At 49.7% G+C, this 17,105-nt stretch overlaps 1 protein-coding gene across 1 annotated transcript; it reads right to left on the bottom strand.

The window, feature by feature from the left end:
• Window positions 1–4,029: 4,029 nt before the first annotated feature.
• LOC110082610 (cyclin-dependent kinase 5 activator 1-like) lies at window positions 4,030–15,356 on the bottom strand. The gene has a single exon (XM_078378473.1). It carries the CDS (start codon window positions 14,556–14,558, stop codon window positions 13,617–13,619), a length of 942 nt encoding a protein of 313 aa, XP_078234599.1. The 5' UTR covers window positions 14,559–15,356; the 3' UTR covers window positions 4,030–13,616.
• Between the last annotated feature and the right edge of the window lie 1,749 nt (window positions 15,357–17,105).

Genomic DNA, 17,105 nt, shown 5'->3' with positions numbered 1-17,105 from the left:
GTCTCATTTCAGCATCACTTTTGGTGATCCACACCCACCCCAGCATCTTCTGTATGAATTTTTGTGAGCATGTGTGTCCCAAAGGTGTGGGTTTTTCCTGAACATTTCCATCATACTGTATATAGAGAGGTTTCAGTATAGTGGCTAACAGGAACATCTGCACATGGGTTCACACGTGCCTTGTTCTATTTTTGAGCCTTTCTGCGACACATGCATGATTTGGGGGCATACTTAATTTTCTCCGAAATGCATTGTAAATTCCACAGATCTACGCATTCTCAAGGCAAGATGCTCTCCCGGAGTCTCTGGAAGTGTTTCTGGTGAGATCCCATTCATTTTTTCCTCCGCCTCCAGTTTTCCACACAGAGGACCGTTGCTTCCATGCCTGGGGGGTCTCTCCAGGTACCAGAGGCTTCAAGGAAACAGGGTATTTTCCAAGGACGGGCAAAGCAGCCACCGGGACTCATCCCTGGGACTTTTCCAGCTGGGTTTCCTCCCTGCCCAACCCACTGCAGGGAGGTCCTGTTAACAACATCATCTCTTGGTTGAGGTTCCTGTCTCACCATCCTTCTGAGATCAACGTGTCTTTTCACAGTCTGGATCCAGGATTCAAAGTCCCAAGGCGGTTCTCCTGGAAGATTCCTGGAACAAGGAAGACCTAAGCCTCAGGCTAGCTGCCTGGATCTTTCAAATCTGGACAGGGTGATTTATAGGCTCCTCCTCGGTGGCAACTCTGATTTTCATGGGAGGGGAAATGAATCTACACAGGATTTTAACCCAGAATTTACACAAGGCATTCCAGGTATTAAACCACACCCTGAAAATAGGTTCAGCCCCTTCGACACCTCTGGTATAGTTCGGCTTAAAAACCCGAGGGGATTCATCTCCCCTGTGACACCTATACATCCCCAAGTGGTTCCCCTTCCAAGCAAGATGTCTCCCTTCCACTTCTGTAACCAAACTCCGACTGCAGGTTGTTTGGATCAAAGCAAAGATGGTGGAAATCCTGGGATACCACAGATCAACCCCCGTCACTCTTTGATACAGAGGTCTCATGGTGACCCATACTTCAACCTCAGCGAGGCAGGCCTTAAAATGAGTGCCGGCTCTCGTTCCTGGAATCTGCCATGAGTATTAAAGTTGTTTGTTCTGGGAGGTGTAGCGTTACCATCGATGCAAGAGCACCTCGTTGCTGGGCAGCTACAGCAATACACCCACACGTTTCTGAGACAAGGAAAACGGGCTCCTTGTTCCAGAGTGTGTGGTTTCTCTGCACGGCGGGCTTCCAGCACTGCATCTCCCCGGACTTTGTCTGTCGGTCCCGTACGTGTCCTCAAGAAGTCACTCTGAGCTGTTTAGTGGCGGTCCCCCACCAAAGCACGCGCCGCAGGAGACGGTGAAAATACAGACTTAGCAGCCAACGCCTCGCGCTCCTGTGTGTACCCTGGATTGCTGAAGGAGGATGGTTCTGGAAAGCTTAGGGGTTGAGCCCTCTGGCTGGGGAGCCAGAGAATGGGGGGTTGTCAATTCTCCCTCCCTTGGGGGCCTCCTTGATGGGGCTGGACTGGATGATCCTTAGGGGTCCCTCCCAGCTCTCCCATTCCAAGATGGTGATAGTGTTTTTGTCAGTGTTTTCTCCATCCCTCTGCCATTTTGAAAACTCCATTCTGCAATGCTTGCTTAGCAGGCCATACAGTTTCAAGGCAAAGCTGGTATGGGATGCTGAAAATGTTGTCTTTCAGGTACCCTTCTGTCTCTTTTCTTAAAAAAAAAAAAAAAAAGGGCTGCAGCCACTGTTTCAAGATTTCAAACAGCAAGAATATTCCACCCAGGATCAAGGAGAGAAATGGTTACTCAAAGCATCCTGCCTTCACCTCAGCAACAAAGAGCTCCCACATTGCATAAAATTCCCAGGGATCTCTGGTTGAAAAAGAAGAAGGGGACGAGCATTTTGAAAATTATCTCTCTTCTTGGAGGCCCGCCCGGGAGAGCTTTCCTCGGTTTGGAGCTTAAAAAGCTCTCTGACAGACAGACAGCTGGAAGGGGGGGGGGTCTAGCTTCTCCTCCAGGCCCTGGGAAGTCTTGCTGCCGATTACGGCAGGCAAAACCAGGCTAAGAGCAGAGCCTGGGAAATGCCTTTGGACTACTTGTCCCATTATCCCCAACCAGCAGGGTTAGTCAAGGAGGTTTAGAATTTTTGGGGGGGGCACAGTAGCCTCAAAAGACTAACATTTCCAATCTTTGGCTTGGAGTAGTTCTCTGGCCAAAGACAACTTTATAGGTGGCATTACTTGCAGTTGCTAGATAATTTAAAACCAAGTGTGAGAGCTCAGAATATTATATCTTCTTAAATACATAAGAACCTCAGAAGAGCCTGTGCTGGACCAGGCCAAGGGCTCATCGAGTCCAGCTTCCTGGATCTCCCAGTGAGTCCCACCAGATGCCTCTGGGAGCCCACGAGACGACCAGATCCCGGTCTCCTGCTCCCCCTCTTCCCCTTCCTCTGGCCTTTGGAGGTCCCTTTCTTCAAAGATCCTGGAGATGATACTACGTCCCCATCAGGGCTGGTCACCTGAGATACTATGCTATTACGTTAATATCATATTATAATATAATAAGCAGAAAAGCCGGGGCGGATGGAGAGAGAAGTGTGCAGGTGCCTTATCGGTACTTCTTCCACAACCTGTATTATGTGGCTTTGAAGCAACCAGACTCGCTGAACTGCTGCTTCATAAGCTTGGCGAAGTTACTTTTTGGCCTACAGCTCCCAGAATCTCTCAGCCAGCCAGGCCAACAGCCATGCTGGCTGAGGATCCTGGGAGTCGTAGTCTTAAAAAGTAACTATTCCTAGCTCTGCCAGGATGTAGCGGGACCCACCCATGTCACAAGGTTAAATCACCGGTTCTTAATGTCTTTCTTCTACTTCTTTGGCAATATCTAACACGTTTTCACTTTTTTTAAATTTTTATTTTGCATAAAGTGCCAAGGTTGATGCCCCCTGCCCCCCCACCCCAGCCCCCCCACGCCCAAATATCTTCTCTTCGGCCTTCTTAGAAAGAGAGATACGCCGCTTCTTATCATGAGACTGTTCCATACAATGTAGAAATTAAACATTCAGGCATGTCTTAAATAGGAAATACAGTACAAACAGGTTTCAAACATTTTCTGGAAAGAAGTGGGGAAACCCCACTTACAAAAAAAAAAAAACTTTACAGATTGTTTTAGTTCCTTCTTCCATCCGGAGCAGAGCCATCCATGGTGCAATTCAGCCATCATCCCCCAAGGGTCTTTGCCAGTTTTAAATTCGGTCTTTACGACAGGCTGAAAGTGCAGGGCTTTGAGACCACAGGGATTCGAAGGTTTCTGACGGCCCAAGATCCTAAGGGACCGGTTTTCAATGCAGTTCTAGATTTTCAGACTCCCTTCAAGATGCTGCAAAAAGCTGAGCAAGATTCGAAAAAGAGAGAGAGAAAAGTGCTTTGTCTTTAAAAATAAAGGTCTTGTTCGGTCGTAGTGGGAAATGTGTCGCCCCCTTGACTGTTCTGTGAAAGGGGTGGTGGGGAATCCAGGATGTTTTTGAGAGCAGAGGGGGCCAGACTCACGGGGAGATCTGTCCCCAAAACCCAACCATTAGAAAAAGAAGCCGCCATAACAGAAGGAGGAAACATGAAGGGAAAATTAAGCAGATCTTCTAGACATGCAGCCAACCCGTTTTTTCCCCAAAGGCAATTTATATACACAGTTATGTACAGATCTCCATTTACACCAAGGAGGAAATCCTGATTTAGCAGCAGCTGGGTGGGATTTATTATATAGATAATATTCCCGGTGGCCCAGGGGTCAAGACTTCCTTCCATGAATGTGCACCTAAGCCAGCCTTCCCCAGCCTCTCAATCTCCATTTGCAACTGGGATCCAGCTCCCATGATCCCTGGCCAACACAGCAGTGGATGATGAAAGCTGTAGTACCCCATCTCTGAAGGGCACCAAACTGGAGGACTAGGAGGAGATTCTTATCTGGATTGTCCTCTTTTATTTATTTATTTATTTTTTTGAGGTTGGAGAAATCTGTATCAGGATTCTAGCACACCCCTACCATCCAGAGTTTCTGGGTAGAACAGTCCAGGGTGATCATCACCACAGATATAACACGATGCAGAGGCCTCCCTGAACGTTGTATTTGGGGAAAAAGGGAAAGAAAAGATGGCGGGCAACTCCAAGTTATACAGTAGGTGGAGAAACACTGGATGATGTGATGGGTACAAAGCACACATGTTACAGAAAGGGATGTAAACAGGCTTACCGAGACCCAATCAGAACTCATAAGGACTAGAAACGTAGCCTATTATGGTTATTATTACTAATTTTAAAGAAACGGAGGTTCTTAGGACGCCTGGTGTTGACCTCCAGGCTAGCTTGGTGGAGGGACCCACGCAGGCCCGGCAGTGTGAACAACTGAGCTCACCTTCAGAATGTGCCCACAGGGGTTCCCTGAACACAGGAGAGGGTCCCACTCTGGCCCAGGTTGCTAGGCTTGCTCCCATTCTAGCGTGCCAAGAAGCCATTGCTTGGAAGAGTTGTATTATTTGCAGAGTGGGGCTCTTTGATCGAGTCATTGGCCCCAGGCCCCTGCGATGCACGCCAACTCCCTTGGGTAGAAACATAAATGGAGACGATCGCAGCCCGAGCCTGTCTGTCTCCTGCAGTGGTCCCCACCCGTGGGTCACCCAGGTCTTGTTGGACTGCAACTCCCAGAAGCCTTCATCACTAGCTGTGCTGGCTGGGGTTTCTGAGAGCTGCAGTCCAAGAAGACCTGGGTGACCCACGGCTGGGGACCACAATCTAAACTGACCCATTCCTCCTTCACACACACACACACACACACCAGGTGTGCATTTTCCTCTAGCCATAGGTCTAAGGTCCCAAAGCCACCTGGCATGGACATGAATGTCCTGGGGATGGAGAACCCGCTTTGAGTGCATCAACGAGCCAGGTTCATCTCCCGGCATTGCCAATTAAAGAGGCTGAAGGTCGGAAGGACAGGGAATTCCTCTCTCCGGAGGTTGGGAGAGCCATTGCCCATCCAAAGAGATACAACTGGACTAGACTCAATAAGGAGAACTTGAAAAGTAACTTGCGGGCGAACTACCACGCTGGCTGGACAGCCGGGATGCTGGGAGTCAGAATCCCCAAAAGTAACCACTTTGAAAGGGCCCTAATTCAAGGTAAGGCACCTCCGAAGAATTCCTGGAAGCTTTTGGGGCAACGGGCAGGCAGGAAGTTCTTACGTAAGATGACGGGCTGTCACCCTGGAATTAGTAAAAGGAACTCATTGCCAGCCACTCACCGCAAAACCAGCACAAAGCAACGGGTCCAGCAACTGAGCAAGCACAGCCGACAGCAAGCACACAACTGCCCCGGAGACTGGCTGCATCTTGGCCAATGGGGGGGGGGGTTGACTTCGTTCTTGGGGGGGTTGTCACAGCAGAACAACTGTTTCCCTTGCGCGGCTTGTAGGCTTTTGAAGGCACAGGTCGCAGGTATGTTGGATGACTACAGAGATCAAATGTAGGAGGGGAGGGAGGATGAAAGATGATGGTTTCATGCACCACCCTCTCTGGGCAGAAGCAGACAGTATAACGCAGTCTGTCATTCGCACTGAAAGCATCTCAGTGTTGCAAAGAGGCCATGCAGGCAGAATCTGTGTTCGAGAAAGCAAAGCACAGCAGACTCTCGTGCTTCGGTCTTGAAGACCAAACACAAAACAGAGCAACTCCCACTGTGACACTCACACACAATCAGCCCCGAAGGAGTTCCTTTATCTAATGACCCCTTATCTATGACATCTGTTTCTGCCCTCAGTCTCCAGCTGCCCCACAGACAGACAGACAGACAGACAGACAGACAGACAGACAGACAGACAGAGCTCCTTCCATCTGAGTTCCAATCAAGCACACCCTTTTCCAAAGTAACTCCAAAACCAGCTTCTGTGCTGCACATCTGTCTGGTGTTTTTGTATCCCTGGATGATGCTCAATCCTTGGGGGGCTAATTAGGGCTGGGTTGCCCCCCCCATTTATAGCTCCTCGTTTTTCATGTGGTTTTGTAGCCCAGAAACCCAAATGGTTTCTCAGGAAGCTGAACCTATTAACAATCTGGTGTTGCGTGTCTGAGCGGTGCGGCTTTCAGTACTTGGGGAACAGCCCTGGGGAATGAGTTTGCTATTAGGATTTCAGGTTTTCCCCCCCATTTGTGAATCCCACCTGAAACGAAAGGGCAGATCTCTTTAAAGTGGGGAGCTGGCGGTGGTCAACTGGTCCTTCGTTTAAATTCACGATCTGCCCTCCCCGCCCCCAGCCATCTGAGGCAGTACAGAGAACACCTTACCCAGCAGGTGAGTCGGGCAGAAAATTGGGCTATTTGCTTTTGCCTCCACGTAAGAAATGCTCTGAAGGTGGAGCGGACCAAAAACCCTCTCAACGTCAGGCTGGCCAGTGGCCGGTGAGGCCACCCCAGGAAGTCCCGCCGGCAAGATGGATGGAAGGAGAGTAACAGCCACAAGCAGAGGACCCTGGTGGGGACTCCAGCTGACCGAATCAATGAACCAGCAAGATTACTGGGCCCTCCTGACTGGGTGGTGGGGAGCCGATAGGGGTCGTAGTCCCAAGACGGAAAGTTTTCCAAGAAGAGAATGGGACTCAGGTTAATCGAGTCACGCTTCAGTTTCCCGCAGAGATCAACAAGACCAGTCAGTAACCTGAGGCGATTGATTTCAGGATTTAGAATAGGTTTGGCCTTATTGAGATTATCTGAAAAAACTCTAAGCATGATTAACAGATGAATCTCCTATATCATTGGAAGGAACGCCTCCTTCCGATGAGATCTGCCCGTTCTACTCCATCTTTCCAGGCCATGTGGTTGAGAAACACGGACTCTCAAGAGGCCCAGAAAGAGAAGACACCCCTCCCACCCCAAAAAAACCCTAACCAGGTATTCTTATCGGTTGCCTCTCCTATTTCGAACAGTCTCCTGCCTGGAATTTGCCTGGCCCCTTCACGGGGAAGCCTTAACCGATCCTTGAAAACATGAGTTTTCAGGCAGTCTTTCCAGGATTATTTAATAATCCAACGCCACGGTCATTTCATTATTTTATACTACCTGTTCTGCCGCTTTGCCTTTAATTGATTCTCATTTTTTAAAAGTTTTTACTTACATTGCTAGTCTACGTTTAGCCAATGTTTAATTTTGACTTTGACTGTTCTTGTGCTTCTTGTTTTATATTATTCTTTCTTAGTTATCAGCCACCCAGAATGGCCCTGGAAGCCAGACAGGCAGGATGAAAGTCAAATAAATAAACTAAATAAAATAAAATAAATCTAAGCACAAGTGACTTGCTTAAATCAGTCTCCTCACAGAGGTTGTGCTTCCTATAGCAAGGAAGAGTTTACATATACGTACGGAATGAATAAGAATTATTCCTTATTAAATAAATATGTACCATCTCAATGTTGGAGATGTAAAAATGGAAAAAGGAAGTTATTTACATATGTGGTGGACTTGTGAACTAAGGACGAAAGAATGGCCATTGGTTTTCAAAGAAATCAGAGAAATTATTGAATACAATATTCAAATATCACCGACTATTGCCTTTTTAAATATAATCAAGGATGACCATGTTTTAAAAAGAACAGAAAGAAATAATAGTTGTCATGGTCACAGGAGCAAGACTAATATTTGCAAAAAACTGAGGAAAATGACAAACAAATTAATCTTGAAGATTGGTATAAAGAAATGTGGAGTTTAGCAATAAAGGATAAGCTAACAGGTGAAATAAAATTAAGAAGGGGAGTGACAAAATACAATGATTTTTAAAAGGTATGAAATCTATATGTTTTTGTAAAAGGGAGAGGTCAAAAACCAGCAGAAGAATCATTGTATTTTTGGAGTGGAATGGGGTGAAAAGAGATTAAGAACATATTTTATTATCTGGTCCCGAGGGGGATGGTGGCACAGGGGGGGGAAATGTGTACGGTATCAATGTACACACTTTCTATGTTAGTACTGTCATTATTGTTTTTCTGTAATTAATTAGATATAATTAATTGAATTAAGGAAAATTAATTAATTATATAATTAAATTAATTATATATATAATTAAGGAAAAACAATAATGTCAATATAATATATATATAAAAACATGGTTATAGAATTCTGTCCTACATCAGTGAAAATCCTGTTGCTTGGAGTAGTAAATCATCCTAGGGTCGTCGGATGGAATCAGTGAGGATCGGATGAGTCATCACATCTCTAAGTTCCTTTGATTCAAATGGGCCTACTCTAGTTGCAACTTACTTTAGCAGAGTGAGCGGCAACAAGAGAAGGCCTGTTTGAACCAATGGCAATTCTGGAAGCGCTGACTCATCATATTCCCATGGATTCAAATGGAATCTTCTCTTGTGGGACCTGCTATTTATTTAAGCAACAGGATTTCAGCCCCGGTCTCAGATTCAGGGGGCAGCCCATAACGGCTTAGTCTTGCGGACATGAGTCCGAACTCTATGAAACTGTACACAGCACAAAACGTTGTCTCCGACATACCTAATTTCAAGGATAAAATTCGATTTCCTCCCAGGCCATTTTTTTCACTTAATGGTGAAAGGGGGAACCAATATGCATGTTTTTCTTCCTTGCTGGAGGTTTTCAGGGACAGCCAAAGGTCTTTCAGCATAAAAATATTTCATGCCATAAAAAAAAAAGAGAGAAAGGTATTGTTCCTTAATAAAGAACCCTTTCATTGGGTGAAGGAATTAATGCAAACACTTTTAAAATCTCAATTATGAACTGAAATACATATACACACACACACATCACCTCCCTCTGTTAGTGATTCAGCTGCAGTTCCCAAATGTTGCTATGGAAATCAGCCAGAGACACACTTATTTAAACCCTCCTCTGCCCTGGTAATCATAGCTAAATAACCTGTTTTTCATCCAATTTGCCTTCTTTCCTCCTTTAAATAGCATTTTCTTAGTGATGTGCCCTGTTCACATGGGTTCGTTCCCTAGTGAAAATGACACCTGTCATACCAATCTAAAATGGCTTTCCTTTCCTTTCCTTTTTCAATTTTTAATCTTTATTGCATTTTAAAAAGAAATTATAAAAATAATATTAGCACATAACCAAAATAGCTTTCTACTATCTCTTTTGGAAAACAATAAGTTTTTAACATTTTTACTTCCTTATTTTCCACCAAACATTTATTTTTTTTGTAATCTTAATAATACTGTACCTTTCTTAATTCGTATTTTATATCCATATTAACAATCTGCTTTACTTTGTTTTTACTTCTTTTGAGACCAGTTCTGCTTCTAATTTAAGCCTAAGTCACTTGGCACAGGTTTGGAATCTTTCTTCCATTTCTCTTTAAGATGATTCTTTACTTTCCCCCATTGGGATTCGTGCTCCATTCTACTCTTTCCTTTCAATGTGTCTGTTAGTTTGTCCATTAATATTAGTTCCTGTAATTTTATTAAACAATCCTCCATTGAAGGTTCCTCCTTGTCTTCCCGTTGTTTTACCACTTGAATTCTGGCTACACCTAATTATATACTGCATAAACAATTTTTTGTCTCTTGTCTTGAGTTTAGCTTTACCATATTGAACAAATAAGTTTCAGGTTTCATCTCCATTTTTATTTTTAAATCTATGGTGATTATTTTTTTCTATTTCTTTCCAAAATATCCTAATGAATTTGCAACCCCACCACATATGATATAGTGTTCCTTTTACTGTCTTACATCTCCAACATTTATCTTTCTCATTTTTCTTCACCTTTGCCAATTTCTCTGGTGTCATATACCATCTATGTAATATTTTCATATAATTTTCTTTCCAATCTGTCCTTATTAATAGTTTTAGGTTATCATTCCGTGCTCTAAAGCAATCCTCTGTTTGAATTGCAATTTGATGATTTTCTTTTCCTCATATTATCTTGTCTAGTTCCATAGATTCTTTACCTTTTTTGTATTTTTTTTTTTTTTTTACTAAAATGGCTTTCCACACTGTTCATATTCATGGCGATTCGTTAAAGAAACACAGGGAACAGAACTGGAGAAGGCTCAAATGGAGCCCCACTTTCCAAAAGGGGGCAGGATAAACCAAGAGTCAAGCTTAGGGCGAGGTAGCTTCCTACACTCAATCAGAACTTGAGAAAACTAATTCTTGGACTACAAGAGCCAGAATCCTTCAGTCCATATAGCCACTGGAATTCTGAGAGCTGTAGTCCATATCCCCCCTTTCAAGTTGCGGAACCTGTTCCCTCATCCAACTTCAACTGTGCATGCCTCAGTGCGTGACACAAAAGTTGAGTTAGCTGCCTTGGCCATGGGATGAATTTCCAAACTCATTCAGGATGATTCCTTTATCAGGTAAACAAAAAATCCCAACCACAAACAAACAAAACACACACACACACCCTCAAACGCTCACACAAATAATCTCAAGAAAGAATGTGGCCTTAAGATCGGGCCTCCCACCAACCACTTTTCCCTTAGAATCATAGAATCGTTGAGTGGGAATCGGGCAAGAAGGCCATCAAGCTAGCTTCGCTTTCATAACCTCTTGTCCGAAGAGGAGGTGTGTGAACTCAGAGGTTTGTCTGCTCTCCCGTACCTTTTCGTTTAGCCTAATAAAAATATAACCCTATGATGGATTCTTGGAATTTGCCACATCGAAGTCACCAGGCTGGTGCTAAGCCTGATGTTGTGGCTGCTGGAGAGGCAGCCATATAACCAACGAGGGGCCCGTTCCCCCCAGGTGATGGGCCAACACTCTCCTGTCTATCCGGGAAGCGAACAACCCTTCGCAAGAAGGACGTTTGGATGGCGGCCGATTCCCTCAACCTGTTCATTCTCTTATGCCGAGACCAGAGTTTGAAGCAGCGGTCTGGCTACCAGGTGGTTTCTGATACAAGCGGTTGAAAAAAAGGAGCTTTTCCAAAATCAGTGCAAGTTGTCATCACCCCAGAGTGCTCCAAAGTCTGAACATGGGGGGGGGGGAACAGCCAATGGAGGGAGGGAGAGAAAGAGAAAGATGGAAGATGCAGGAGGATGAATGAGAGAAGGTCCAGGCCATCTGTCACACTTTTCATTGGCCACCAGTGGCAAACTGGGAAAACCTAGGCTTCTGAGCAAAAGTGACCCATCTCGCACGGGTGACGTTCCTGTCCTCTGTTACCCCCCCAGTCCGTGTAACATACAGACTGAAATGCAGTAGTCAATTGCCATTAGAGTAGCCCATTGGATCAATGGGGATTTAGTAAGTCCACCCCTGTGCAAGTGCCCTTGATTCAATGGCACCACTCCAGTCGTTACTCCTGGATTTCAGCCACAAACCCATATCCGTTGGCTATGTCAGCAAGCAGGCAGTGATCCCCATCCGTGGGGCAGACATCCTTCCCCATACATCTTGCAGTCCCAGACAGAGGTTGGCAAGAGAGAAAAAAACCTGAACCGGGGACATCCAAACAGAACATTGAGCCACAGGGGTTTCAGATTGAACCTCGGACATCCGCCCGATTTTGCACCCGTTCCTTCCCTCACTCCAGGGAACCAAGAAACATCATCCTTCTGCACAGAGCTTAGGGGTTGCCCACGGGCTGAACGACAACTCGCAGAAACTTGAAACTAGTGTCCATGCTGGCTCAGGAATTTGGGATTTGGGAGATGTTATCAAACACACCCAGACCCCCCAAAAAAGCAACTTTTCCAAGCACTGGTTCTTGGCACTTTGGCACCGGGGAACTTTCTTAGAAGCCTCAAAAAAACTGAATTTCCTGAGGTTTGTGATGAGTAGAAACAACAGCTAAACTGCAATTAATACAGATTTACAATATATCCACCCGGAATGTTAATTTTTTTTTTTTTTGAATGATAGCTCCTAAACTGGGAGTTCTACTCCATGGAGTTGTGGCTCTGAAATTTCCAAATGGGGATTATACCCAGAGAACATAGACGTCTGTATGGAAAAATCCCTATTTATTGCATACAGGTTTTAACCTACGCTATTGAGGCAGCCTGCTTCCGGGCAAAATTAGTCTAATTATGTATTTTAACATTTAACTTGTTCTTAGTTTTTACCTACTTATTCTACACATCCATCCTTTTAAATTGTCCGATGCACTGATACGGAAAAAAAAAAAAGAAGAAAGGTATGGAAACCTGTTTGCTGTAAAGATAAAAGGAGCAGCCCTCGGTCGCTCTTAGATTTATAATGTTCGGTTCCATTTCAAGGAGATGATGTCTATCTAGCAACTGATAGGATGGAGAGAAGTGGCCCGGGGTGTTTCTCTGACATGGTTCCAGAGATATGCCCTGAGAAACAGCTGCTCCAGTGGCTCAAGGATTTGGGGAGATGTAGCCCCCACCCCCACCCCCAAAGCCAACGTTTCCCAGGACTTCTGACACAACCTAACAACTGTGCAGGTCAACCCTAACCCTCCCCATTTCGATGGGTGCATTTCCTGGATCACACCCTGGTTCTTTGGTGTCCCTTATCACTTGGCTGCCTCTAAGAGATCGCCTGGGTGGCTGGTGTGGCCACTAGTCCGTGACTCGGACCACGGAGAGGACATCTCTCCTTTCCTCCTCAAATTTTGGTCTCTCTGCTGGGCCTAAAGCCAAACCCCCCCAAAAGTCATGAAAGCAAGGGGGCCACCCGCAACTTCTCAGTTATATTCTCAACCTGTGAGCTTTTGTAAAACCACCCGTGTTTCACGCATCAGCTGAACAAGAAGGGGAGCGACCCACTTCAACAGACCCCAGCAAGGGGTGGGGGTGTCACAAGCCGCGGTTTCAAAAAGATTTGTGCAGGTAAGGGGGACTATTGGGAAGCCTTGGGGTGGAAACCGAATTCCAGAGATGCCAGGAGAGCCTCAGAACAGAGGAAGGGAGTGACTCCGGCCTCACAGGGGTGCTGAATCCGCTCAAAGGTACTACAAACCAAGGTGCAGCCTGGTTGCTCTCCATGGTGCTAGCCCATCTTGGGGGCACCGTGCCTCAGGACCGGGGAGAGCTCCTATAAACCCTGGACTACAACTAAGCCCAAACCCTTCTGGAAGTAAACCCTACCGCAGATTCATGGCCCCTGTGCCATCGGGGTCATCAGACATCCCTCCCGCAGTCACAAAACAAGCCACAGAAAACAACAGGGAAAGCACAGTAATCATAATTTAAGAAAGCAAGCTCAAATGCAGGCGTTGTACATTATGCCCCCTGGCACGGTAAGCCAGAGACGGGTAGCCAGATTTAAGAATGCACCTATCTGTTGGCCTCTTGGATCCAGCCCAGTCAGTCAATCTTCAGCAAAAACACTCGGCAGAAGGATGAGATTTTCAGCAAGCCAATCTCCTCCTTCCCTGACATGTTTTTCTAACCCAGGGTCTCACTCTGTGACTCCCTTATCCTGAAAGCCACGTCTATTTCAGCAAGTCTCCGACCTGTTATTTTCTGGCTTAAAAAAGAGCCACCCTCCATCCACCCCCATTGGAGGACCACGGAGGCTCACCAGCTGCCCCAAAGCACCACCCAAGGAGAGCCACGGACCACGGGCCGACCCCCAGTCACCGGTCTAAGACCCGGCCAAAATCCTCGTGGGGGCCGCTGCCTTCGTTTTTGAGGTCGGCAAAGACCTGAGTGAAATAGTGGGGGTCGGCATTGATCCGGAGCATCTTGGCACTCATGGTGTTGATGATACGGAGGCAGCGGTTCCAGAAGGCGTCCTTGCAGGCCTCCACCAGGAAGGGCTTGAGCGGGTAGGAGATCTCGTTGCCCATATAGGAGTAGGACAGGTAGAGGCAGGTGAGCAGGGCCGCCTGGAGTTCGTGCTCGTTGGCCACCCCATCCCCGTCGATCATCTCGCGGCACAGCAGGTAGACGAAGACCACGTTGGCGGGGGTGACGAAGGCCTGATCCTGCCAGCCTTGCAGGAGCAGGGAGCGGTCCACGCTGCGCAGCCACAAGATGGGTTCCGTGGGCGAGAGGTGCTTGAGGCGGTAGCACCGCCGGCAAAGGAACTCCCCCAAGCACTTCAGCAGCTCGCTGGTGGAGGCCTGGACCACCACCCGCCGGGGGGAGGAGGAAGAGGAGGTGCCCCCGCCCCCGCCGCCGGTGGGCTTGAGCGAGGAGACCGACGTGCGCTTGGAGCCCAGGGGGCCCAAGGGGGCCCCGGTCCCGTCGTAGCTGGCAAGGTTGGCGCAGGAGAGGGACTTCTTGACGTTCTCGTGGTTGAGGTGGGCCACCTCCTTGGCGTGGGGGTAGTTGTTGTTGTTGGCCGCCCCTTTGCCCCCCGCCCGAGAGCCCCTCTTCTTGGTGGAAGCCACCAGCCTCTTCCAGGTCAAGGCCGGGATGAAGATGGAGTGGCGCTTCAGGGTCTTGTCCGCCTTCTGCCCGGCGCCCCCCTTGGTGCCAGGCAAACCTGGGTAGTGGGCCAGGGAGCCCGAGGAGCCGTCGTCGTACAGGCTGGCTTTCCGGGTGCCCGGAGAGAGGGACAACACGGTGCCCATGGTGGGGAGGCGGAAAGGCCAAGGGCCCAGCACAGGATCGCAGGCGAAGGAGCGGGCAAAGGAAGCCGGGGGCTGGCCCAGGTCCGACCAGGGAGCCCGTGCCAACCCCCTTCAGAGCAAGGGGCTCGTGGCCAGGCCACCCAGGGCGAATGGAAGCCCAGGCTCCGTCAAAGGGGGTCAGGGATCCATCCCCCAGCCGCGTCCGTCCAAGAGTCTCCCTGGCACCGGCTCAGCTCTTCCGAGGCATCGGGAGTCCAGTAGCTTGGAGTTCCGATGGCGTTGAGGTGTGCTCTCTCTCTCTCCCCCCTTTTCTTCGATTTGAAGCCCGGGGGATCAGGGCTGCCCCACCGCAGCCCCACGGAGCGTCTCCCGCTGCTGCTGCGCCGCCGCCACCACCATCGCGGACCGCTGGAGGGGAACCGCAGCCGCGGAAGAAGCGCGCGGGGGGCCCGTCCCCCCCTTCCCGCGGGCGGAGGGGAGGGAGCAGCCCAGCCAGGCGGGTCAGGGGCGCGGGATGGGGGGGGGGGGAGAAGCCCGCCTCGGGCGGCGCGGGGCGCGGGGGCGGCAATCCCCCCCTCGGGCTTCCTTTGCTCCCCGGAGGTCACGCCGGGCTCCGCCGGGAGGGCTCGCCCGAGGGGCCGCGCCGCCCGCCGGGGGCCACCATCCGCCCCCCCCGCTGCCCCCCCCGCCTAGCCCGGGAATGGCTCCCCTCCGAGGGCGATCCTTCAACCCTCGAGCCGGTCTCCCCGCCAAGGGCGGCCCCGATCGATCGATGGGGGGGGGGGGACGACGATGGAAGAAGTGGGGCGCGCGGGGGGGCGGGGGGGGCGGGGGGCGTTCCGGGCTCTTCAGCCGCCGGTCAGCCTGGCCTGCCGCGGGACCCGAGGAGCCCCGCCGCCGTTGCCTCCCGGGATCCGGCGTCCGGGTGCGGAGGGCCGGCGGCCTTGCGCGCGAGCAGCCTCCGGGATCCGGCGCTTTTAATCCCAGGCGCCTCCTTCCTCCTCCTTCCTTCCTCCTCCGGCGCTGCTTTTGCCGCCGCGCGCGCCGGGGCGGAGATGCGCCAAATTCGCCGCAGCTGCGGCTGGTGGTGCTGATGCTGATGCTGGTGCCGGGCGGAGGAGGGGGGCAGGAGGAGGGGGAGCGGGAGGCGGACGAGACGGCGGCGGGGGCCGCGGAGCCCCGCCCGGAGCCCTCCCGCTCCTTCGGCTTCAGGCCAGCCTTGGGAGCCGCCGCGCGTCTGGCCGCGTCCGGCGGGCGAGGATGCTCAGCGCCCGGGCAGCCGCGGGAGGCGGGAGGGCGGGCAGGGGAGGGGAGGGGAAGGGAAGGGAGGGGAGCCGGAGCCCTCCTTCTCTCCCCCCCCCCCCAGGATCCCAGCCTCTCTTGCTCCCTCTGCTGTCTTTGCCCACAAGTCCCTCGAGGTTTTTTTTTCAGGCGAAAAAACGGCTGTCCTGAGATCCTCGGAGGCTGCAGCCCCCCCCCGGAGCGGGCGGGGGGAGAACCTAAGCCCCGCAGTCGCTTTTTCTTTCTTTCTTTCTTTCTTTCTTTCTTTCTTTCTTTCTTCTGTCCATCATCATCTTCTTCCTCCCTCCCTTCTTCTCTTCCTTCCTTCCTTCCTTTTTTCTGTCCATCATCAGCTTCTTCCTTCCTTCCTCTTTCTCTTCCTTCCTTCCTTCCTTCCTTCCTTCCTTCCTTCCTTCCTTCCTTCCTTCCTTCCTTCCTTCCTTCCTTCTGGTCTCCTTATACAGGGTTTCAAGGCAGCTTTCCAGATAGTCTAAAAACATGTACTAGGAAATCGAAAAAGGTCCAGTATTAAAACACAGTACACAACATCCAGTAGGATGAAGAGACTGCCGGCTTAAAACAAACCTAAACCTTCACACACCGACACCCCAGAAGCAGGTCTTTGTTGTTGTTTTTAAGGCAGCCTCCCCCCATTGAAAGCTGCTTCCTTTCTCTCTCACTTGTTCAGGTGCCAAAGGCCAGGCACTCCAGGGCCCCCGCAAGGCGCCAAGGTTCATCATCCTCTCAGGGGACATTCAGGAGAGGTAAGGGGAGGTGCTCCCCAAACAGAGCTTGGAAAGGGGGCTGTTAAAATCTGCCCCTTCCAGAATGCCCCCAGCTAGCATGGCTACTGGAAGAGAGCAGGTCCCAGAATCTAGGGAATACAAGTCCCAGAATCCACCTCCCAAGTGTGGCCACTCCGAGAATCTGGAGAGTACATGTTTTGCGGACTACACTACCCAGAATCCCCAAGACTACACAGAGGGCAGTAGTGGATCCTAACTCTCAGAATCTGGGGCGACAGCATCTTGGCCCCAAGAATCTCTCAAGCCACAAGCCCCACAGCCATGCTGTCTGGGGTATTCTGGCAACTTCCCCGCCTCTCCCCAAATCACATTTCCACTCTCTGTCCGAAAGGCAGTTCCAGCTGCTCGGCCGCAGCCCCTCGCTTCGGGAGTCCCGAGACCCTCTAGGTGTTGTGGCCCAAGGGGCAACCTCAAAGAAGGTTTGGCAGGAACAACACCACCCTTTATTGACACCATGTTG

The sequence above is a fragment of the Pogona vitticeps genome, chromosome 6 (assembly GCF_051106095.1).
Source record: "Pogona vitticeps strain Pit_001003342236 chromosome 6, PviZW2.1, whole genome shotgun sequence".
Lineage (NCBI taxonomy): Eukaryota > Metazoa > Chordata > Lepidosauria > Squamata > Agamidae > Pogona > Pogona vitticeps.
This window is presented reverse-complemented; position numbering and strand designations above follow the sequence as displayed.